Source organism: Psittacula echo (assembly GCF_963264785.1).
Source record: "Psittacula echo genome assembly, chromosome: 1".
NCBI lineage: Eukaryota > Metazoa > Chordata > Aves > Psittaciformes > Psittacidae > Psittacula > Psittacula echo.
In genome coordinates this window covers 89,494,378-89,519,912 of record NC_137735.1, presented here as the reverse complement: position 1 = coordinate 89,519,912, position 25,535 = coordinate 89,494,378, and the positions used below count along the sequence as shown (strand labels likewise).

Here is a 25,535-nt window from a genome sequence, read left to right as displayed (position 1 = left end):
TAATGGCTAGAAAGAGTATAATTATAATGGCCAGACTTTCATTCTCACATATCATTTGTTTTCACAACATTTTCACAGAATTCACTCACCACATTTTTTAATCAAAAGGTTGAAGAGGGAATCCTCAATGCTAAAACAACGATGTTAGGACTTGTAACAAACAGGCTCTACTGTCTTTAGCTTGGAAGAGGAACAGTTAGTGTTCAAGCTCAGAACCAAAAGGGGTGGCAAGTATACCATTAGTGATAGAAATGCTCCTGCCAAGTGCATGTAAGGTGCAGGTGGAGATAAATAAAGCAAATTTGCAATAAAAAGCATCTTTAGAAATCTACATTGAGAAATCCAGAAACAACAGCCTCTCTATTGACTTGAACAGGGACACCAGGAATAGCCGTTACCTGGACAGACAAAGGGGCCTCAGTCTCATCTCTAAACAGGACATATGTTCCTCAGCCTCACCCGTGACGATCATTATATCTCTTTTCAAATTTGGAGCTAATTCATATTTTGCTGGCACTGGAAAATAATAGTATGTGTTCTCTGCTGGTCCAGAACAGTATCAATACAAGTAAGGTATCTGTAGAAATTCTGCTTAGACAATGATTTACAATGAAGTCAGGAGAGGAGATCTTTCTCATATTGTATTTAAGTTGCCAGGGCTCATGGGGTCAATAGTACTCAAGGACTTTTCCAGGGAAACTGTGGATGGACACAGAGAGGAGATGCCCTTCACTGTGCAGAGCTATTGTTCACAGAACAGCTTCTAATTGGTCAAGACACTTTTAAGCATTGTGCATTTTGAGCCCATCTACCCCAGAAGTGATTGGGCATCTCTGTTGAATAGGGTGAGCACTGCAGTGAGAATGGAGTAACGCTTGTTCCTGACTCCGGATCTCATAATGCCAGAGAGACCATGGAAAAGAATAAAGCTCTGAGTGTGTTGATATCTGCCATTTGTGTGCTAACATGACCCTAAAGTGCCCTAGGAACAGAGCCCAGCACTGCAAATTCACTCAAAGAGCCTCTTCACCTCTTCCTGATCAGACCATGAGAAGGAAACAACTGCCAGATCTGCAAAGAGGAAAAACAGTATCTGCTCATGTGGCTTTATAGCTATTTATACTAATTTAATAAATATATATATATTGCATCTCTTACTTTATTTTTAGACCTCTCTAATTTGGCCAGTTTAAGAGTCACCTCCTGTCCCCTCCTGCCCCATAATTATGAAAACACCTCCCCCATACAAATCCTGGCTCAGATGAATTCATTACGTTGTAGAAGAAAAACTTGTTGTTCATAATAACGTGGTCAGAGTTATTTTCTCTCTTACTGGATGGGAAAGACTTCTCTACTTTTTTCTTTTTTTTTTTTTTTTTTTCCCCTGGTATAAGTATAGCACAAACTAAACAGAGCCACTCTGTAATGTAAAAATACTGCAAGCTTTTTATCAGGAAGGACAGCTCGTCACCTTGTCTCTCTCGGGACTGGAAATAGAATGTTCCAAAAGTGAGAGCTTTGAAAATCCAGTGTGCTAAAGAGGAAAGGAAGGGGAAAGGGCTACCTCGGTTTGTCAAGGAACAAATATTTTCTTTTACAGAGGACAAATAATTACTTGACATGTAACATTCACGACAGAGCAGCCCAATCACTGCGTTCCCACTGACTCATGAGCAAGGAGGTACCACCCGTCTTGAAAACAGCATCCCCATTTCTTGCACCTCAGTCTGGAAGCATTTTCTGGGCACAGAAAACGATGACTGATCCAGGGCACTGGGGACCAAAGCTGCCAAGATCTGAGGCTGAGAAGCTCTTCGTTAGGAAGTTAGTAGGGATTGTAAGGTTCAATGCCATAAAGGCAGCATAACATATGGAGAACTTCATCATGAGGATAATAAGGAAATGCAGACTCTGTTGTGCCTCTATTATTTTGATGTGGGTCAAAGTCAGTCCTAAACTCTGTGTGTGTTGGTTGGATCAGGTATTTTCTGAGAAAGGGAGTAGTAGGAGGAAGAGTGAAGGAAAGACTCAGGAACCCCTCTCTGCAGAGCCATGCCTGCTGAGCCATACCTGTTGTCCCAGAATGGTAAAGTAACTACAGAAGTGTTAAGTGCAGGTTGAGATGGACAAAAAATCACATATTTTACTTGGCCATGCCAGTTACTCTTGAGGAAAATACTCAGTCTGTGCCTTTTCACAAGACTACCAAGACTCAGTCAAACATCACGTTGCCAAGCCCGTCTTGGACACTTACCTTCCAGCTGAACCTGCCTCTAAGCCCAGTTTGGACCCAGAAACTGCTTCTGCAAGCCATCTCCAAAGTGATGTGGGTTTAACCTGAAAGGCAAAGTTACCTCTGGATGACACTCAGAAAGGCAAGGCTAGGGCTGCCCTAGCAGACTACTATAATTATGCCACTTTGGCTGACTGACTATTCTTTCATGTGGCCACTTAACTAATGAAAGCAAAAGGGGACTGTAAGCAATACAGTACTTAGGCTAAAGATGAGAGAGGAGTGCCGTAGCCCTGGCACCCTGGTGTCCAGGAATATCTAGGGTATCCTAGAGACAGTAGATTCAGGAACTACAAGACAGGAAGCAGAAATTTCTACCCAGGAACCTGCACTCACACAGATCCCAGGAGTGGCTCAGACTACACAGGAAATACCCACAGTGGGTTTTTAACAGTGCCAGGACCCAATCTCCAAAATCATGTCTTGCAGGAAGGCCTCAAAAGAAGGTCCATAGTAGAGAGGTGTTTCTTTCTGATTAGTCCCTCAGACTGCCAGGGGCAGGAATATCAGTGCTTCTTGGGCAGGCTGAGGATAGAAATGGGTACCAGCTCCAGATCACATAGCAGACCACTAACATCAGCCTCTGAGATGCCACAACAGGGCAAAGGGATAGTCACATCTGCATGCGCATGTCCCCAGGGATCCAGCTGAACTCCCCTCTCTAATGCAGCAATGGGGAGCATGCTAGAGCACAGCCAGTGCACGGGTTAGAGAAGAGAGCCAGAAGGGAAGCAGGGACTATCCCAGGGAGCTTTCTTACTCAGAAAAGGCATTTGTCAACACACTGGCCCAAACTCTCCACAACAGGTCACTAAAACGCTACAGCAAACAGCAGCTGATGGCTCCAGAATGAGTCTATTCCTGCTCAAACAGCCAGCACAGCTAAGCAAACAGGCCACCGGGGCAGGGGCTGTGTTTGCACTCACAGTTTGCACTCCTCTATGCAGCTAATGGGATATTGCATTTATCCTAAGAAGGTTACAAAAAAGAGAGAGGAAAAAAAATGGCTTCCTGTTGATCTCTTTCCAGCTTTTTTTCTCAGTTTCATGCAGTGACTAACCTGCCATTTTAGAAGGCAGATTTATCCCTTATTAGGTGAATTGCAACTGTTTGCTTAAAGCAATTGTTTTAAATAGTCCCTTTTTAAATAATGCCCTCTGGTGTCACACTACATCCACCCTGGCTTTGGTTATCTCTAGAGATTTTTCTCCTGTTAGGAGAATGGATATTTTATCGACATGTAAAAGGGCTACAAAGCAGGAGGAAATGAATTATACAAAATTTAAAAGCAGAAGGCTAATAAAATGGTGGACTTGATAGATAAGGCAGGAAAATAAATCTAATTCGACTGTAACACAAGCGCTTCCTGTTCATGAAGTAATAACCATACCCTGGACTAAACCAGTGTTAACCCAGGGCACGGCTGTTATTTTGTCAAATTTGGCCAACTCTAACAATTAACAAACAGTGGATCAGATTCCAGCTTTGGTGTGGTGATTATTTTGATGCCTGGTGGGAAATAAGGCCATGATCTCCTTAAAGGGGACCTCTGTGAGGTGCTTTCTCTGAAAAGTCCATGGGAAGCGCTCTGGCACAGGCCAGGAATAGATGGCAGAGCTGTTTCCTGAGAACTGTGCACTGTGGGAGTCATCTTCGTTTTCATTTCTTACTTTGTGTCCCTGGTGAGTCCCCCTCTATTTATCCAGCCAAAAATCCTCAGGCACATTGGAGAAAGCACGTTCAAGTGCTTTACCATAGGGAGAGGGTGGTGGAGAGGAGGAAGAAATGGACCCTTCCTTTCCATAGCATGCTGTATTTAAATAAATTTAAATAAATCTAAATAAATTATTAAGATGAGCATGCAGCTAGCAATAACAATACGATCTAATTCCAAATTGGAAGGGGAAGCAGCATCCCTTCCTCTGCCTCTGGGATAAATGTTCCTGGGCTGGGGATGCAAATGTTTCAGCCAGGGCCCAAAGACATCTGCTGCACAAGCGCAGCACTTTGTTTCAGATCCCACAAATGTCCTTATTCCAAGTAGGTCATTATATAATGGCTTTTGTCTTTCCCATTGCCAAAAGGGTCTAGTAGAATATGTTGCAACACTGTGCGTTGCCGGCTCGTGCAGTCCCTCCTGTGATCGTCTCATCAGGGTGGGTTTACTGTCGCTTAATATCACTTCAGCCCAGCGCAGCTCTTACCTGTGCAACAAAAATACCCAAAATACCCAGCCCCTGCATAGCCTGCGTTGTTCCCCCTGGGATTTTGCAAGCTGCGCCCAGGCTGGGGGCTCCTTCCATGTGAGGTGCTCCCCTCTCCAGCTCCTTCTGCTGCCTCCAGGGCATTCCTACCACCTCACCCTGCCCTGCCACACCAGCACTGCACACAGACCCAGACACAGAGGTGGACAACACAGCCCAGAGCAAGGTTGCTCCTCCTGGATGACGTGCAATGGTTGCTTTTACATTTCTCCTTTGTGTTTGTTATTTCCTTTCTTTTTCCTACCCTCCCACCCCCACAGACGACTGTCTTCTTCCTCTGCTGCTTTTCTCAGTGGTCCCTGAATAGTGAAAGCACAGTTCTCACTGCAGCAAAAGGGAGGAGGACTAGTGGTATTTGGCATTCAACAAAAGGAGAAGTAAAGACAAAGTCTTTTTTCCTTCTTATTCAGGCATCTAGATGGTCACAGGCCAAACTAGTTGCACTTTTCACCTTCCCCACAACCTGTCCGGTTCTCAAGAGCTTTTCTGCACCAGGATGTGGCTGCATCTTTGGCTCATGTTACAACTGGTGCTTGCACAAAACCATCTAAATAGAATAAAACAGGTTAGCAACAAGCTTGTCCTCTGTTCTCTAGTGAAGATGGCTCCTGCCCTCTCATGGTTGAAGGCAGATATGTAAAACCACTTTGTTTGTTCTTTGCAAGGAAACACCAAATACCACTGCATGCATTTCCTTCAGCTGGCTCCACATAGTCTGGCATCACCCTCCTTTAACACACAAACTGACACAACTAGAAAACTCTTCTGCGGCAGAGATGACAGGTTGTCACGAGCAAGTAGACACTTTGCAATCCCCAACTGTGGCCTCCAAGTGTTACTGAACTACAAAGTGTAAGTAATACGTAAAGAAAACCACTCACTTGCTCATCGTTTTCACACACCGTTGGTCTTTTTTCACCAATTAACCCACCCTTCCTGCATCCGTCTGGCTCTAAGGAGCAAGACTCACACATGTTTCTCAGATGCATCAAACATGGTTTTGCCAACAGACTAAAGGCCAGGGTTGATGGTATGAATGATGTGAAACTGTCCACTATGTCCTCGTTACCTGATGTGCAGTTTTTCTCTCCTGAATTAATGAGCTTTTGTAGAGATTTGATCATATCGTTAGAGCTCCCACTCGCTGGTTTGGTCCTTCCTTTGTTTGGTTGGTTTTTGGATAAGATACAGAGCATTTCTCATGACTGAATGCAAAACAGCGAAAAGCCAGCTTCTCAGAAAAACTCCAGCTCATAGGCCACTGCCCTCTTACTTCCAACTGTGACTCAAGTCTAACACCCAACCAGTTGTCCCACGCATATGCCTGTGGCACTGCACTCACACAAATCTCTCCGAGAGTCACAGGCTGCCCCAGTGACATCCTTTTCCTGCAGAGCTTGCTTCCAGCCGGGACACCTGCACAGCTCCTCAAAGAAAGTCTGGAGTGGGGGTAATGTGAAATGCCAGGGAACTAAAGCCTAGAAGTGGCAGACAACCGGCTCTCTTGTTGGTTTCCTGGCATTGGTTTATATTTCCTGACCACCCAAAATACTCTGTTTTCATCCATCCCAACATGGGAAATAGCAGTTCCAGTGTCTGAATGAAGTAATGCTCCTGAAGGGATCAAGTATTTTTCTGAAGTAACATAAAAGCAATGAGCATTAGCAAAAGCCATCTGCCTCTCTGGTGCCAGGTTTACCAGGGCTTGTGCATAGGAAAGGAGAAAGGGTCCGATTTGCTCTGGGTTGGGTTGGTCTGGGGAACTTCTCTTTTTAAATCACACAATCCCTGCTCTGTCCTCAGCTCAGACTGTGTGGGTTCTAACTGACATTGTGTTGTTCAGGCACAGAGATGACTTCTGCTCACGAAGCATTCCTGTTCTTTTTGCTCTTTGTCACTTTTCCCTGTATTTTGGCAATCAAGGTCAAAGTTGAGAACCAGCACGACTTCCGGGACATGGCCAGCATAGTAGCCATGGCAAAAACCTACGCCACCACTGAGCCGTTCATTGACTCCAAGTACGACATCCGAATCCAGAAAATCGGCAGCAACTACAAGGCTTACATGTGAGTGTATGGCTATACCAGAGAAAGATGGGGGAGACAGTGCTGTGGATGTGATTGAGTCGATGTCTGCTCTGGGCAGGAGTAGGAAGCTGATTAATTTCCTTGAAGAATAGCCTTTCTGTTCTCCTCCCACATCTGAACCCAGATCCCTCATCCACCGATCATCTTCTCCATTACTCACAGTCAGCTCAGTATTTCTGGAATGCAAATCTCACTACCTGTTTCTGAGATTCAGTTAGTTCTCTTTATAACAACTGTGCTCCGCCATCACCTGTGACCTCTCCCTCCTGCTGTCAAAGGGCTCATCTTTCCCAGCAAAATCCTCTCCATACCCTCTAGTGGGATCCAGACCCACTCTCTTCCCCACAAGGGGGAAAATAATAAAGCAGATTGAGCCAGCTGCAACTCATGCAGTCCTACAGTGTCCAACCCATAGCAACAGCCCATCCTCCCCCAGCTGGAGATGACGGCACCACAATTACATGAAGAGCACACAAATGGCCAGGTACAAATGGCCTCAGCCTGGCCATCTTGCAGGGCTCCTCTGGGCATTTTGCATCTGTGCTCCTTGAAGCATACAAAGAAAGGAAAGAAGGAGGGACATACCCTGCCTTTTGGGATGTGAGGGAGGTGGCATGAAGGCAACCCGCAGCACTAGTATGTTTAAAAATATTTAAAGGCATGCAGCCAAACTTCAGTAGTCCTCAAGCTCAGTTAAAGATGAAACCACAAGAGTCAGTAAGACACCTGTTTCTCCTTACTGCAAACCAGTAGATGAGAAAAGCCAAATAACACAGCTTCTCCAGAAGCTCCTTATCCAGCCACAAATTTCTGGACAAGTAAACAGCTCCAGCAGTACATTCTTCAGATCTCCAGATAAATTTCATATGTTGCCTAACACCCCTAACATTGTGAGTTTTCAGTTCGTGTTTACAAACACCTAGGCCATAATTCTGGTGAAACATAGTTAAATGAGACAATCAAATGTACATGATCACATATTTTTCAGCTATAGCTGCCTAAGATTCCCAGTTGGATTCCTAGCACAGAGGTATTTAAGCAAACTAGATAATGACTGAGTCACATTCTTCATGGGAAGGACTTGTGGGACACTTGGCTACTTCATGAGAACTCAGTGAGAGAAAATTTGTTTTAAGTCTTATCAGGTCAACAATAGCACAGTTGCCTAATATTACATTAACATCTGAGGGAGTCTGGCGCAAATTGGCCAAAGGAAGGAAGGTTTAAAATATCAATTAAAATTCCCTGTTCCTGCCAACCTACCCAGCCTTGGCTCCAAAGCCTGCTTCCAGCCTGCCTCTAAGTGAAACAAAGGTCCAGTTAGCCTGACCATATCCTCTCCTTGTTTATTATTCACACTCACCACGCACTCATCCAGAAAGGGATCAGAAATAATACCAGATGATTGAGGAAAGAAAGCGGTCACACTAACAGCTAATCCCACTCGGGAATATAACTGCGCAAACAATTGTTTCCTAAACGAAAAATGCTTTCACATGAAAACAGCCATGAACTGGAAACACCTTAATGAGAAATGAAGCTTATTAGCAAAGAAAGCAAACAGCAAAATTCACCCAGCAACTTGCTAACCCACAAGGTTGACTTATATTGAGAGACGTTTATGGACATGAGCTTGGGAGAACCATACAGTCAGTCCCATCGGGAGCTGTTCCTTCTGTCCCAGCATCAGACAGAACAGAAAGTCATTTCTATGGTATAAATAAGTCCCTACTATATCCAAAGACAGAGGTTAAAGCACCCAAAATATCAGAGTTCTCACTGGTGTCTCAAATAGAAGACTCAAAGTCATTAGTCATGCTAGCAAATCTCAGCCTTAAAGGCAATTACAGCATCTGCAGTAGCGTCATACTGAGTGAATTGCTTTGATCTGTGAGCCATGGAATCTACCCAATATTTTTATACCTTCACCCACACATATAGACTATAAAAGCCCCCTTCCTTCTGAGAAAAGACTCTGTACTGAAATTCTCCAGAATATGTTTACTTTGCACCAAGCATCTGCCAGAGGGAGGATGCTGCAGGGTGACTCATGCATTCCTCCCCACCCCAGATGTTCAATGCACTTCCTTCCAGCCCATGACCCAAGGCTTGAGATCAGTTTCCCATTGATTTCAGTTCAGTGACTCCAGATTTACACTACTAACAAACACCTACTTAGCCCATGCCTTGGGCCAGTCTCAAAACAGCAGATAAGCAGCATGTGATACATGCCTAAGATTCCACCAAAAGCATTTGACTGTCCTTGTAATACCGGCAAAGAGAAAACACAAATACTTCTCATGGGGCTAATAAAACTGGGGCAGAAATTATGCTTCTACCCTTACCCTAACTGGGGGCAAACAGGGGTATTCCACTTAAGACTCATTAAATGTTCTCTTTGAATTAAGCTAGCTGCTGTGCTGACTTTTAGGGTGAGATATTCCTTGCCACCAGCTCTTAGTAAGAGGGTAATATCCTTTCCTTTCCAGTTTCATAAGTGTGACTTCTGATCTTTCCACCTCAAAGGCAGTTCAATGTGTTCTGCAGGGGATACAACATCAACTGTACTTAAACGGGTGCCACTTTAAACTGATATGGCCCAGCTTGGAGATGGTGAATATAGTACACCAACAGCCCATGATCTGCTAGTCTATTCATTTACGTTAAGCAATACTGCAGGTGTCTTGGTCACAGATCTGCTTGATCCCTAAAAGTCTGCTTACATTTGGTATGCCAGGTACATCTTCTAAACACTGATATCCAATCATCTTGTCACTAATCAGACTCCAGGGGTTTTCATCAGTATTAATGGGATTCTGGATGCCATCTGCCACTGTGGGGCAATTTTTCTGAGCCTAAATCTTAATAAAGAGTGGTTCTTCCCATTGCAGAACTGAAAAATGTAATCCTAAGAATCCCATGTTGGAAGAGAAAGAGAGGCTGAGGGTTGACCTTACAGGCCATCAAAGGGCTTGTAACAGTCAAAGCTTGAGGAGAAGTACATTCTTCTGCTTAGAAAGTAGGGCAGGAAAATGGACGTTGGGTGAAAAGAGCAAGGGACAAGAGTCAACTATATGGAAAAACAGTTATTCAACACAGTAACCATGATCATTTGCCCCACCACCGCCACCAACGCCCCTTTAAATGTGGTTAAAAAGACCATTTAAATCTCACAGCAAATATGCATACCACTTGAGAAATGAAAAAGGCTCTGGACTGTCCCTCACCACAGTAAAGGGGAATCTTAGGCAGTCAACTATAATGATCCAGGTTTATAGTCTAGTGGGACATTAGTATTACCAGTGCTCCACATACATTTCCAAGTTCAGAGTCTCTTTCCTACATCAGATAAGAGAACTGTCAGTGAGGGTTTCCACAACCTTATGTTGAAGTGTTGGATCACACCTCCTTTGCCCTGCATAAACCTCTACCTAAATCTTCTTCAGCTTGGAGATGCTCCTTGGAGCATCCTGTCAGTTTGTTGACTTGTCTTAGCTTGTACACTATGCCAGGGTTATCTGCACAGTGTTATCACAGCAGGCTGGCCAAGGTTTGCCTTGTGCCTCAGATCAAGAAAAAGAAAGTGTTCACCCCTTGATGGGTGATGCTGAAACTCAGGATTTGCCAGCAACAGTACCTTGTTTTCTGGAAATTAACCACCAGCAGCAGCTGATGAGACTCCAGCAATTTTGCAATTCTCCAAGTCCAGACACAGTGAGCCGTGGACAGGTCAATGCAAAGTCAGTAATAAGAAAGTATAATCGTATATTCTATGACACCAGTACAGTCGAAATCAAAGTAAGGGAGACCCAGAATGTCAGAGCTGACATTTGTGAAGCTGCTCAGGCAGATGTTTGCCTGGAGAATTGCTCTTCCACGGATGGATGATGCTAACCACTGCAGAACACAAGGGTGATTATCCAAGCAATCTACAGACATTTCAGCTCCGATGTATAAAGAAAGAAAGTAGTCACAGAGCTGATGTGTGCTCAAGATTCCTTGGAGTTTTCCCCATCTAACTCCTCGTTCAGTTTTTTATTAGCCTGAACAACATATCCTGTATGGAGTGTTGTTGAGGCAAGATTTATGAATGCTTCTGTGAGGAAGAACCTCACCTCATCCCCTCTTGTACAAGCAATGAGTCAAGGGTGAGGAGGACTACAGTACAAGGGAGGATGGGGCAGGAGTGTGTTTTCATGTTTGGATTATGTTTTTGGTTTGTTTTCCTAGGAGGACATCCATCTCTGGAAACTGGAAAGCAAACACAGGGTCTGCGATGCTAGAACAGATTGCAATGACAGAGAGGTAAGGAGGAGGGTTTCAAGACAGTGTTAGCTATTCTCGGGTTAGAATGGAGGAATTGTATTTCAGACTCTGGTTAATTGAGAGAACTGGTAAGTGAGGTCTCTTGGGAAGTGGGATAAAGGAGTTTAAAAGACCAAGTGTTTCCTTATAAAAATACTAAGGGCACAAAAGCAAACTGTCCTGTTTTGGAGAATGGACTGGAAGTGCAGCTAGAGACCAACATCACTAAACCATTAGAACTTCAGCGAATGTAGCCACAGGAAACAAGACCAGCATGCTAAGGTCAAGCACACCAGCACAAACATGTAGGGATAAAGTCAGAAAGGTCACAGCACAAAACAAGAAGTAACAAGAAGTTATTCTAAGTTCATTACTAATGAGAGGCAGACACAGAAAAGTGTTCTTCTTCTGCTCAAGAGAGGGAAAAATCTGTCAGCTGAAGTGTTGAAAGCTTTAGTCTCCCAAAAGTGGACCCTCTTTTTGCTAAGGTCTTCTCACTGCTGAACAGAGCAGAAGGAACTGCCTCGTGCATCTTACAGACTGAAATTCGCAGATGGTAATTCCATATATTCAAATCACTATGATATTTGCTAATATTGCAACTGCATGACATTGTTGACCCATGGTAACTCATGCGTTGCTGTAACTCCCAAGCCCTATTCTTCAGAAGTGCTACCATGTCACTTGTTCTCTGTACTATTTAAGTAGATTATTTATAGGTTTATAGAATCCATAGATTATGTGTAGGCACTCATCCCTAGTGAATCTAAGATTATTTTAGACCATACTTTCAGTTTGTCAGGATCATGATTAATTATGCCGTAAATAATAGGCATTACTCACTCTTTATATTACTAGTACAACGCTACATAAGAGTTAATGGACTTAAATTACAGCAGAAAAGGTTCTTCTGAACATTTCCCATATTTCCTAACAATAAGGATGGCATAGCATACAAATGGGTTGCCTAGATGAGATGGGGAATATCTGTATTCTTTCAGACCAAGTTAAAGAAATGTCTCCTGTTTGGGCTACAAGAGCTGTGCAGGTGCTCACCTAAAGTCTCTTCTGCACCTTTAGTTCTGTGAAACAAGGAAGCTGAACATTAAATCAGATGCTGAAAGTCACTCTGCAAGACATTAATAGGACTGTGGGACCTGGACATTATTGTGCATCCTGGTTGTTTATAACACAGCTGAAGCTGGAGAGACTAAGGGTAGGCATTCCCTCATTGCAGTGTTGTAGGACTATAACCCAGATTCCTGCCAACCTGCTACCCTGCATTTTGAAGGTTCATTGCGTAGACGTAGTACCACAATTCACCACTCTAGCCTTACCCAGACATAAATGCAACAAATCCCATTGAAATCTCTGAGTCATCGCTGCATGCAGCAAGGCAGGAGTGTGCTGAAGAGCTCTGATGAGTAGGAGCAAACTGAAGTACTGCTCAGTACTGAAGTGTACTGAACAGTAGCCCAAAGGATAGACAAGTTCAGATAATACTAGGCAAAATGTCAGTAAATCCTCTGCAAACGCTACCCCAATGCATATGCATAAATATGCTTTTCTGTTCCATAGCACTGTTGTTACACTCAGCAGCCCTGACACCTCCCAGTGCTCACCTAGGGGCAGCAACGTTGAAGATGTGTGGCTATCAGGGTCTCTGGCACAGGCAACAATTCCCTAAGCCTGGCTGCTGAGACATCCTTCAAGAAGAGAGGTGGTTCCCACGATTGTGCCCTTGGTTATGGAGCCACAGCAGTGCCTGAGTGGGGCTCACTGTGCCTCCCGCCTGGCTCAAGGGGTCCATAGTTCTCCTCCTTATCCTACTGACTCTTCCTCAGGTGCTGTCTTCTTCACAGGGGCTGGGGTGAACATGCTCCTCATTAGGGATGCACTGGTAGTATGTTTTTGCTGCTTCCCTCAGACACTGTGTTCACACAAGCTGATCACTATGTTGTCAAGCTATGGGGACTCTGGCTGGCTTCAAGGACGTAAACTTGTTCTTTGGCCAGAACAGCTCGCTTCCCAGTTCCTGTAGGGTCTGCAAAATGTCAGTGTTTTCATGAGACTGTGCCTTCCCTCCCCTCTCCGCATCTTGTCGTGGTCCTGCTTACAGATCTGCTGTTCTGAGGTTATTGTTTGTATTGAAATGATCAGGACTGCAGCACAGCTGCACAGGAAATAAAACCAGGCCGACATGTTTCTTCCTCATTTCCACAGCAGGGGGATACAGTCCCCCCATAATACGCCTCTTGTCATGCTCTCTCCTCCTCTAACACCAGGATAGCTAAGGGGGCACCACATTCTCATCCTGGGACAGCTAGAGGCAAGGGCTGCAGCCCGTAGCTCTCCCTCTCACAGAACAGTGTTTGGTCCATGTGATGGGACTGCCTGGCTAGGAGCAATGCCAGGGGATGGAAAGGAGGCAGGAGCCTGTATAAGGATGAAATTGAAAGAGTTAAGTTGTAATATGCAGGAGCTGCTGGGTTACAGACCGGAGGGGACGGCTACTCCTTGCTAAATTCTGCACTCACTTTCCGATCCTATTCCAGCCCCAATGTGCAGGACATCTTATCAGGAGAAAGCTGCCTGCATAATGGAGGGCTTTCAGGCAAAGCCAATACAAACGCTAAGGGGCCAACACTACCGGGAGATTAAATGAGCTAAATATTTATAGCTTGGCTAAATGACAACCAACTGGAGATCTGATGTAAACAGCAAGGAGGGAAAGAATATTTTAAGGTGGCTTTGAGGGCTGGATTGAAACAATCTGAAATGAAGGAAAACTTTAGGCAAGATTCTTGGTTCTTTTGCTCCATCCCATGTGCAAGAGGGGGAAGCAATGACCCAGCAAAGCATATGAAGTATGCCTTGTGATTAAAGGGGCTCCTGAATCTCTTTGTGCTCCTAGGGGCAGCGGGATGGGTGGCTGTATTTGATGGACTACTCAATGACAGCTAAACCATGCTTCCGTGGTTTCTGCAGGTACAGACTCTGGGCAGACGCCTGTGCGGAAATGTTTGGAGGCCTTGACATCTGTGCTGTCAAAGCTGTCCACAGCAAAGATGGAAAAGACTATATCATTGAGGTGAGAGCATGGGGAACCTGAATGCAAGCCTCCTTTGGGAAGGGTATCTGCAAACATGCTCCCTCAGAATCCACACGCACCCTTACTCCTGTGTGCACGGGTCAACAGACACTGCTCCTCCATGCCCACCTGTATCCTCCAAGCTGTGGCCCACCGATATGCAAGAAACTGATTTAGAGTCTTAGCTAACCTGGCAGACAAGCAGCAAGGTGTCAGAGTTGAAGTGCCTCCATTTTTCAATGTGGACTTTGAAAAGAAATGGAGAGCCACAGAGTGCTTGGCCACCACGGCTCTCCAGCTGATCAATCTCCACAACCTTACAAGCATCGGCCAGAACTGAAACTTACCTTCTTACAAAACTGCAGGTGTTGCTGATGGCATCCAGTTTTGTGTGTCTCAGTGCACCAGTGCCCCAGTACCACCCTTCCTAGGCTAGGTACTTGCAAAGCCAGCGCATCTCCTATAGTTGCTAACAATAGGGACCAACAGCATCATGAATAGACATGCTCATATCCAGCCAAACCTGAATTCAGGTGCCAGGTGATGCTAGCGTATCAGTCATGTTAACCTTCCCTCATTACCCAGAGGGCCAGCAGGTGAATGGGTCCAATAAAAATCTCATTTCTCTCTGAATGAACCTGTCTTTCTCTAATCACTTTAAAGAGAACCTCAATAACAAAAATCCTAGCTGCATCTAATTCAAGAGAGTAAAATAAATGGTGAGAGTGCAGCAAAAAGGTCCATAAGCAGCAGGAAAAAATTAATTTCAAAAAAAGATGGATTTTCTAAAATCTTTGCCCCGACAGCATTCACTGCAATAACAGACCAGCAGGACAAAGCACCACAGGGTTACTCTGGGCAGTGTGGGCTACAAACTTTTGTGTTCAGAGCTGAGCAGACTGTGGCTCTGAGAGCTAAATTTCAATGTGCTCCTTGTGAGGCCAGGGGGCAGATGTGGGAGTGGGGTAAATAGGGTCATCCTAACAGGGCAAAGAAGGGAAAGCTGGCCAGAAAATCAAAGGGGAAACTTAAGAGACGCGCTGGGGGACAGAAAATCTGGCAAGTAAGCAACAGCCTCTGTCACTATGTGACTCAAGGAGGCACAGCATCCGACCTGCTGTAAACTCCACCAACACAGGCCAGCCGAGGAAGATGAGCAGAGGCAGCCTATGGCTTCATGCAGGGGTGCTGACACACTGGAAAGCTATGTGTGGGAGAGCAGTCCCACCCGCTGAGGGCTGGGATGCTGATGAGAACCACATGAGCCCTCCAGCGACTGCGCATTCCTGCATTATGTATCTGCTCTCCAGGGAGCAGTGACCTGTCAGAGGCCATATGATATAAGCGTGCTGCCAGCAACCAAACACTCCATCTTTCCTGAAATGATGGGGCTGTGGCTGATGGCTTTGCTCCTGTATGCGACTCATCAGCACCTAGGGGAGCATCCCCCATAGCACTCTGTCTCCCTGCCATGCACTTTTATACGCATATGTAGCTGAGAAAGGAAGTCAAGAAAGCAGTCTTGCTAGAGATAACTGTGAGGACTGTGTCCATACATGGTCAGATGTGAGATGTGGTTTTCATATCCCTGCATCTATTCTTGCACATAAGCCTACTTACGTGCACTCAAGGATTATACGCCTCTGTCTGGGTATACCTCTGGGTTTTCACATCTGCCCCCATGTGTGATTGACTGTATGGAAAGCACATCCATATGCTAACAGCCATCATCAGCCTGCACACAGAGAGAAAAGCATGCTAATACTCCTCTCCTCAAGGCCAAGGTAAAAAGCAATGGATCTAATACGACAGAAATCAGAAGAAACACAACAGCTACAGATGGGTCATGCTGAATTATCCCTGCGGATTTGATTGAGCAGGCGTGATGTACCAACATCTAGCAGGCATTCAGATGCCAGGCTGATGGACGTTGTTGGGAAAGGAGTAGAGTAGTGCAATACAAAGAGCAGAACAAAACCAAATGGGCACCTTTTCTACTTTATGCATATCTGAGGGAGACACTGACAAGTAATTAATTGCCTCCAGCCTACTTCCTGGGGTACTTTTCTTGGTCTGAAACTGATCCTTTATTTTGCTTTCTTCTTTTGCTCATTGGAGAAAGAAGTTACTTGACAGTGCGACAGTTGTATTTTTCTTGGTGAGAAGGAGCAGCGTGCTGTGACATTTTACAAGAAAGCACGCCTAAATGGGCTGAACAAATAAGGAATTTGCACAATGCAGTTGCAGGCAGTAATTAATTTTCACAGTCCAGAGCAGTTCTCTAGGAAAGATTTGCAGAGGGAGTGATGGGCAGTTCTAAGAACTGAGATTTATCACAGTGGTTTGTTGCAAACAGAATCAGATTAAGACACATGAGCAGCACAAGTGTAATCTTGCACTCATGGTATTTGCTGTTACTCAGACTTCACCTTCTTTTCCCATGGCAAACAGCAGAATCCAGTACATTTCTGCCCTTCCAAGCACACTTACAAACCATTATCATGGCTCATACTGAAAACTTTGTCGAAATCCACTGATTTCTTCGAAGTTTCATTCTACTAAAACAGCTGTGAATTTAATGGTTAATGCTGGTACTTCTTTTACCCCTGCTTTAAAGAACTTTAGGGGAATATTCAGCATGAATAGTCAGCACTGGATCAGAAGGCCAGATCCCCAAAACAGTGCAAGTTCAGTATCCCTGGTAGTAGCCAAATTCTCAAAAGAGCTCAGCACCTTGTACAGCTTAATAATCTTCCCGCCTCCCTTTTTTTGTGAGGGAAGGGGTAATCTAACCCTTTTCCGCATCTCTGCTATGCTGACAAATATGGAATGAGTATAGAGGGCAAATAATATCATCCATGTGATTTATTCTTCCTCCTGGAACAGCTAAGCCCTACCTGCCATGCAGCTAAGCTGTATTACTAAACATGCTCCTTGCTGCCCTGCAAGAAGCCCTTCCCATCCCTTCAGCACTGCCGTATCAGTTCTTTTGATATGTCTAATCATCTGTTTCCTTCCTTCCTTCCCTAAAAAATCACCTAACACTCTGCTCTTGCACACCAGAGCATGGAATAACAAGTCCAGCCTTCAGGCTTCAGTGTCAGATAGGACAAGGATGGGGTTTTCCTGAGTCTCTTCTCCAACCGGCTGCTTTCTGCTCCCCGCTTGTACACCTCATCAGGCAACAGCAGCTGCATCAGGAGCAGGCACTGACCTTGGGTGGCTACAAAGGCCAGGTCCACATGTGCCAACATCTTCTTGTCTTGCCCAGCTATCCTGTGATCTCCCTAGGATGAGACGAGTGCAGTCTGTCTGTGATTCACATATTCCTCTCAGCCATTTGATATTTCAGCATTGTCATTTGCATCTGCCTAGTTCCAGAGGAATTCCCCTTTCCTGGAGAACAGACAAGGTGGCATCTTGTGATCCTTTTCAGTTCAGTGGCAACCAGCTGCGTAATTTTGCCCAGAGAAATCACTGCCATTTTCAAAGACCTTCCCTTACATATGCTGTTGTTCATTCCCATATTTGCAATCTCCCACCACTTGTGTTCACCTGCCAGATACTACACAGCAGGACAGCAGATACTCTCACTGCTTGTGCACCTTCACTGATTCACGTGGGACCGTCGCCAGGGTTCATTCCCACTGATGCCTTTGTTTTACCAAGTAGCATCTTCCTCTTCCTCTCCAGCCAGTGCTGCCACAGAAACAGGGGAAAAGAAGTCCTTAGGAAGGGCAAATGAGGGGCTCGAAGTGTTTTGACCAGAGCTGTATGTCAATTAGTCAGAGGAAGGGTCAGGGAGCCAGGAGCCAGGCTTAGCTGGCTAGCCTGTTAGTAATGGCAGAGTAATGGCATCATCTAGTGGTCACACACGTCCCTCGCACGATGCGTTGCCCGGAGCTGCGGGACCACTTTTCTCACCATGAACTGGAATTGGAAGTGCTTTTAAAGTGGGAGTAGAGGAATGGGAAACCTGTACAGAAACCTGCTGGTGGGCCTTCAGGAACACCTGGCTAGTGAGACACAGGCAGGAACTGGCCATTCCCTGCCACTGCTACAAACATCTCCTTCCCCTGCTTTATTTTTTAACATAGAAGTAGCGAAGTGGACAGTGGAATGAAAAGCCACCTTGTGTATTTAGCCAAGCACTGCCACCTCATTTTACAACCTTCTCTTTTCATCCCCTGGGCCAAGTAGGCCATGAATAGAAACACCAGATCACTCTTCATGTGAACCCCACTTAAAACTTGCTAGGCAGCTTCGCTAGTGTTTGTAAAAGACACCTATGGAAATAAATCCAAATTAATGTTTGCAAGAAAAGACTAGAATACAGACTCAGTGAACTCATCTCACTGATTTCCCCTACTTTAAAACTAAAAGAAGGGTCAAAACTTTCCATTTCACCCCAAGAGTGGACTCTCACAGCCTTGCCAGGGTGGAGTGCACTTGTGATTGTTATCTGAGCGTGAGTCACTGCCTTTCTTGAGCAACACAGCCTTCAACTCTGCATTTCCAGGGGTTTTAATGTTTGGTTTAAAAATAAAAGCAAAATAAAATAAACTCTTCCAACCCTGATATTTTGGTACAATTCTATTTACTCCAGCTGAATCTTAACTTCATCATAGTGCAGTTCTTCCTGTGGGACTTAGCTAATGTTTGCAGAGCACTTGATTTATGATGAACTGTTGAAAATCATGTTTAGGGCTGCTATACAGCAGAGGGTCTGCTGTGCTTTCCTTATTACTGCTGTTATCACACCATTTCATACCTCAAAGACCCTTTGACAGTTCTCCTTCCCTTATGTCCTTAGCCTTGCTTCCCAACTTTACCCAGCACACTTGTAGTACCTGTCTATCTCAGCTGTATCAGGAAGACAAGCAGAGAATAAGTTTACTTTCCTGCATTGGGTGCTGTTGTTTTGGTGACATCCTTTTCATTACACCTCTGCGGTGTCTATTTCCCCTCTAAGGGTGCAGTGCTTTCTGATTAATTCCAAATGTTTCCTGGTTTCCTCCAGTCCCTGTTACTCTCATCTCCTCAGGCTTTGATACGTATTGTTTCCCTTCTCCTGTGGCCCTTTCTGCTGCAATGTTCCCCCCAGATACAGTGGGACAATGTTAGAGAGACCTCATCCTTCAGAGGCATCTCCTCAGGATGTGTGAAGAAGAAGGTTTGTGTTTAGTTGATTTAGAAAGCCTCCAGCCAGCAGAAGTCTTGGCTTGGCTTCCAAGTCATGGATGGAAGGAAGATGGGGAGTGGAAAGGAAGTAAATGCCATTTCCAAAAGATCCTAAGCAAAATCCCACGCCTCAGAAAGTCGAGCATGTTTCAGCATGGAGGGGAGTGGTGACTACAGGTTTTGGCAAGGATTTGGAGACACAAAACAGGTTAATGTGAGAGGTGAGTTGAAACAGGCATCTGTCACCTGAAAACCTCCTTACTAAGTGTTGTTTCTCCCTCCTGCGGCAGGTGATGGACAGCTCGATGCCCTTGATTGGGGAGCATGTGGAAGAGGACAGACAACTTATAGCTGATCTGGTTGTTTCCAAAATGACTCAGCTTGTCACCACTGCTGGATCTACGCCGTCGCCACTGAGGCCTTGGGTATGACTGAAGAGAGACCTTATGGCCAAGTTGTCTTCTTGAACTTTATATTCTTTCTTTTCTCCCCTCAGGTATCAGGCAGTCAGACAGCTCAGTGATCAAACAGTCCCATATGGGAGTGTACTGGATAAACCGACTTCTGCTCTTCCAAAGAAGTCTATCATAAACTCTGAAGTCTAAGAAACACCTCTTTCTCCCTTCCTCTCCTTCCATATAATTGTGACATCACCCCAGCAGTGTGGTCCATGTGTCTAGATATTCTGCCTTGCTGAATTCATAGATTCATACCAAAGACAACCATTTTTAGAGGTTCTTGTAACACCCAAATTCATCTCCACCTAACACCATGCCTCAGGATAGGTTTCATTCCAGTTTTCGCATCCCTAATGAAAATCTGTGCTTCCCAGAACAGAAAGTGAGAGTATCCACCAAGAATTGTTCCATTCCTTAATGCAGCCTTTCTTCTTTGGAGATTTCCTTTACCCTCTTCATCAGGAGGAGGTTTGACTAATGCTAAATTCATGTCCGAACCTGTAATTTTTGCATTTAAACTGCCCCCTTGGTGCTTCTCGTGTATATTTATTTTGAGTATCAAATGCATCGAACCTTAGTACATTTCCCAGTGGGAGTTCTGTATAAATGAAACACACCAGAATATAATCTGTGTCTCTGGGTGTATGTATGTGCTGCACCTCTTTCAGTATCTAGCAGGGAGACAAGAACACAGGTTTGAGGGCAACAAATCTGTACAAAAGAAAGGAGAGTAAACAGGCTGAGGGATAATGTTGACTAGAATGAACTGAACAGTTTCCATTTCCACTTGACACAAAAAAATGGGAAAAAGCACTTTATAGCTTTCTGCCTTTGTCATATGACACTCCTGCTAAACCAGATGCCCAGCATGAAGGGTATTCATGGTAAACTCTAAATTTTAGCTAGAGTGAGCAGGTAAACATTTAATAGACACTAAAAATGCTTTGAGGCAGGGAAAGTGTTACAGAGAGGATAGGATTTACTGGGCAAAGTGGAATCAACAACTGCTATCTGAAATAGGCAAGATAGAGAGTGTATAAACTAAGAGCAAAGGAGAAGCCAACAGAAACTGAGAACATGGATGATGCATCTGCTTTCTATGTCTGCAATATACCGGTACAGAATTGGATTGGATTACAACAGACCTAAAATAGGGCCAAAATAAGAACAAAACAAATGGCCTTAGAGGGATAACATGTCAAATAGAGTTAAACAAGAGAAGGGTCTTTGTCAAGAATACAACCTACAAATATCTGTATACAAACCCAAGAAAATTAAAACCACAGAGATGTTAACTGGAGTATTTTGCTATAGACAAAGATCGTGGTACAAAAAACATTGCAGGGACTGCACACACTACAAAAACTAGTGCAATGCTGTAACACAAAGTTACAAATGTGCAGAGAAGTAATTACATGTGAGGCTGGTGAGATGTGGAACTAGAGCTACAGGTGAAGAGTGACAGAACCAAGAAAAATGACAATTCTGAATACAAGGACAACAGTACTGAACACATAGAAATATGAACCCTTGGATATCTGATGGGTATGCGTAGAATATTAATACATATTATTGGAGCTGTCTGTACTAGTCTCTAGATCAAGAAAAGCTGAGAAATTATGAACACGAGTACAAGGCACTAACAGAGATGGAAAAAGCAACAAGTCATAATAATGTGAGACTACAGCTATCAAGCAGCAAGTCAAATCACACAACAGCAATTCAGAGAGAGTTCTCCATCTCCATAGGTGTCTGCTTCCTGTAACTGCAAAATCCAAGCACAACAGGAAACAACAACCTGACCTAGCCTTAAGAAACACCCAGGTACAAATTCAGAAAGTGAATATGTACCATTAGGTTTGATGTCCAAGGGGCAGATATCAAAAAGCAACAGTATGATGCAAGCAGATAGAAAATTAATCAACTCCCTAGCATTAGAAGTAAAACTGTATGGATGTTATTTGAGAGACCATTGTTTTCCAGAATGCATATATACATTTCTGATCTTCTCTTGAACCACAAATGCAAGAAATAAACTTCTAGAGTTAAGTGGCAAACATTCAAGACGAACAGGAAAAAGAATCTTTCAAATTTGGAAATCTGCTACTTAAGAAGACCTTTAAGCACCATCATGCAAGTAATGAAAGGAAATGTAAAAAGGACAGAAACTGATTTTGAAGACCAGGTAGAGGAAAGAATGAAGCAGATTCTTTGAGTTCATCTGAAGATGGAACCCTACCAAAGAATTGGTGGGCTGCGTGGATCATCCAAAGTTAAGGGAGAAAAGGAAGACAAAAGAGACAGTGTTGAAACTCTACTAAATTTAATTGCTGTGGGGAACTTATTGAACTAGATACAGGCTTTCCTGATAAGAAAGATGGTGGAGAAAACAAAAACAGTGATTGAATCACTGATGACTTATATTTTTAAATATATTAAGCCCCCCAACCCAGATGGCTACATCCAATGAACTGAATTTAGGAAGTGACTAAGCTGCCAAGAAAAAAACCCATACAATTTCATTAGAAGCAGTTATTGCTCCAGAGGATTGGTGCAAAGTAAATACAAAATATGTATTCAGAAAGTTGAAAGAATAATGTAGGAAAAATGTAGACAAGTCACGGACCTTATGAATTACCTCAGACAATAATTTAAAGAACAATACAGAAGACTGATAAACTGCCAGAACCACAGCTTAAGAGCATCTACCACTTGAAGAAAAATGTCCCATTAATTTCCTTTTGATTCTTTTACCCTTTTCTGTGAGAATTCTTTCATAAAGTGGTAGATAACAGGCAATCAGTCAAAATGTATCTAGGCTGTCAGAAAGCCTTAGGCAAGGTAATAGATGAGACCTATTAAAGCAAGCAGGGAGAAACTAAAAGGCAAAGTTTAATTTGAGAGCAGAAGCTGGGCTGAGGTAAAGATATTGATGTGAGAGATTTTAATTCTTGCAAACAGTTATCAGAGTTCATACTTTAAAGTATCATCTTTTAATATATTTTAACTTAAAAGACTAAGCAGGGTCATGTTGATACTTGGGTGGAGACCAGGACAGGATGTTAATAACAAACGTTTTAATGCCTACAACATGAAACCTGGTTTCACAGTTACAGCTGCAGTTCTCCTCTTGCCTCTCTGCCCCCCCCTCCATCCTTTCCCCTCACTGTATCCCTTCCAAAGGCAGAAGATCTTGAGCTGGCCCTCACCCCTTCATCTCTGAGAAGCCTTGGTTGGCTGTAGACAAAACAGCAGAGGTGAATATAAGCTCTGATGCCCTTTCTTTGGCTGGTCTAATCAGGATGTCTCACAGCACAAGGACAGTAAATTTCCACCAACACCAAAGCAAGGTTTATTTTCCCAAGCTGTGTAGGACCAGAAGCCACTAATGGAAAATTCCCAGATTTTTCTCCTTGTCCATTTGCAAGTTCCAGATAAAAAAGCATAAAAGATGGCCTGGCAACCTCATCACATTCATGTTAGTTGAAACTCGTTTCAATGCTTCCAACTACAAAACATTTCTTCCCATTTCCAGAATCATTTAGCTCATTCTCCTGACCTTCCAGGAGCTTTGAAGACCCTTTTATCATTGTATTCTCCATGTAAATAATCTGGCACATACCAGCCTATCTGTCTCCAGCTTCCCCTGCTCTCATAAACAACTTTGTGCAATAGGCTTACTCAGATTTTTGTTAACTTCGGACCAGCCTTTTGTGCAACAGTTCAGTGTTGCTTAATGATGGCACCTACTTATTTACATTAGTTAGGACCAGGGAGGGCCGTGAAGAACATCTGACAGAGCTATATATGTTCAGTTACCACAACAGCAAATGAAACTCCATGTGGAAGATAGAAAGGTAAGGTAAGCTGGGGGTAGAGAGAAGGAGGACGCAAACAATCTGTGGACCTTGCAAGTGGCACTAGCCCTTCCCCTTGAGAAAGACTTTGTCACATATAAGCTAATGAAAAGCATTGCTCAGCCTATGGTTGTGTTGACAAGGGAAAAGCAGGAAACTAGGAAGCAGGAGAAATGAGCCAGTGATGTTTACAGAGAACCCAGATACTGCTTCATCTGCAATAATGTAAGCAGACCTGCCTCTGGCATCTGCAGAAAGAAATCACAAAGCCGGGAAAGAGAAGTGGGTGATGAAAACAATTAGGGGCCTGGAAACATTCCCATGGAAGGACTGAAGGGATTCAGTCTCTTGGCTTTAGAAAGGAGGTGAATGAGAGAAAAGGCAGTAAAGGTTTGTAAAATAATGAATGGCTTAGGAAGGGCAGGTTGTGAGAAGTATTCTCAAAACTCAGAACAAAGCAAAGGAGTTAAGCAATGGGAAAGGCAGTGAGGCTGATTGCTGAGCAGGACTCAAAGGGTGTAAATATCAAAACAAGGTATCAGGAACATTTGCAGAGATTTTGTAGAGCAGATAATAAGCCTCATGTTTCACAGCTGAAGCTGGTTCCTGCTTATTAGCAATCAAGAGGAGACCCCTTAGGGTAAAGAGATGATTACTCCATAGATGTTTCCACGGTTCATCCCACCTTCCTTTGGAACATCTGGTGCTGGCAACTGTCCAGAATGGGAGATGGGACTAGGAGACCCCCTCAGGCCTGATACATTGGGTAATTCCCAGTTGCCTAAAAAAACATTCTAAACTGTAACCTCCTTGTTATTCCCTGTGAGCAAACAACTTCTGTGCTCTTTATTACTCAGCTCTCCATTTCAGTCCCACAAGATTTTACCAGCCAGATGCTGCGTGTGTGTGTGTATTTAAGGAACACTTCATGACTCTGCAGTTCCTGTATTACCTCAGGGCTTCTCTTTGGGGACGCTGTATTAACTGGAATGACTTTTTTCCCCTCTAGCCTCCACAAGTTCAGCCTGCACCAGTGAAATCTCAGACCGGACCTCAGCTTGGACAACTGTCCCAACCACGGCCTCCTCCTCAAGGTATCATTCTTTGGGTCCCATGACAGTACAGACTGTGAGACAAGTTTGCCTTCTAAATAGAAGCTATCAGGATAAAGGTTTCACTCACTGTTCCAATTCACTGACAAGCAGGCAGCAAATTCAGTGTGTTCTTAAAGCAGCTGCTGTCATACTCCACAGCAGCTCAAAAAGTGGATGAAAACTAGGTAAGGATCCAGTTGATACTGTTGGTAGGACTTGGCTCAGCCAAACGAGGCCACTTGAACTGGCACTGGAGCTGGATTCTGGGCACAGAGTATATTTGTGTTTGCACAGAGCTGTAGGAGCTGCAAGAGTTAAGAAGGGATGGGAACATGCTAGTGCTGCCAGGCCTAGGGCAGGCACCAGTGTGGTGATGCCTAGGTATTCCCCTGTCAGCAAGAGCACACCCCTAGCTCCTCCTGACAGAAGGAGCTGGTTTGACTCATGTGTCTTGGTTCACAACAACGGGTGTGATTTACTGTCTTGATTTATGCTGAGGTAATGAAGCACAGGGCTGCCCTATGGGTACCCAGACCACACCAACCAGTCAGTTCACATAACCAATCAGCCCTTCTTTTTTTGTCACCTTTATATGTTCCTTTCTTCACTCCAATCTCCTACCAAATTAACACCCACCTCTAATAATCTTTTCCTCACTGGTCACGGTTTTGCTGTATCTAAAATTTAGTATTTCAGACACCAAATGCACTGATGTAATCCTGGCATTACCTAGTGTTACTGATAGGAATCACTGGCCTTTCAGTCTGTCTCCAATACTCCCCTTCAATTCCCTGTAAAGTGTTTCTCTCACATAAGTTCCCCTTGACCACCCATGAAATCCAGCCGGCCCTCACAGTGCTCTCTGTAACTTCTGTCAGTTTCTCACATTGTTACCTGTCACGTCT

General features: G+C 44.1%; 1 protein-coding gene across 2 annotated transcripts in view; it reads left to right on the top strand.

Moving 5' to 3' along the window:
• SYN3 (synapsin III) overlaps positions 1–25,535 on the top strand; it is a gene marked incomplete at both ends in the record, with an annotated part of 176,309 nt that overhangs the window by 148,349 nt on the left and 2,425 nt on the right. Inside the window, 5 exons of one of the 2 annotated variants that reach the window (XM_080612029.1) lie at positions 6,481–6,623; positions 10,875–10,949; positions 13,938–14,040; positions 19,512–19,646; positions 24,561–24,630. In XM_080612029.1, the coding sequence (XP_080468155.1) occupies positions 6,481–6,623; positions 10,875–10,949; positions 13,938–14,040; positions 19,512–19,646; positions 24,561–24,630 (526 nt within the window). Of the gene's footprint in view, positions 1–6,480; positions 6,624–10,874; positions 10,950–13,937; positions 14,041–19,511; positions 19,647–24,545; positions 24,631–25,535 lie in introns of both variants that reach the window. The other variant, XM_080612028.1, reaches the window with a different exon arrangement.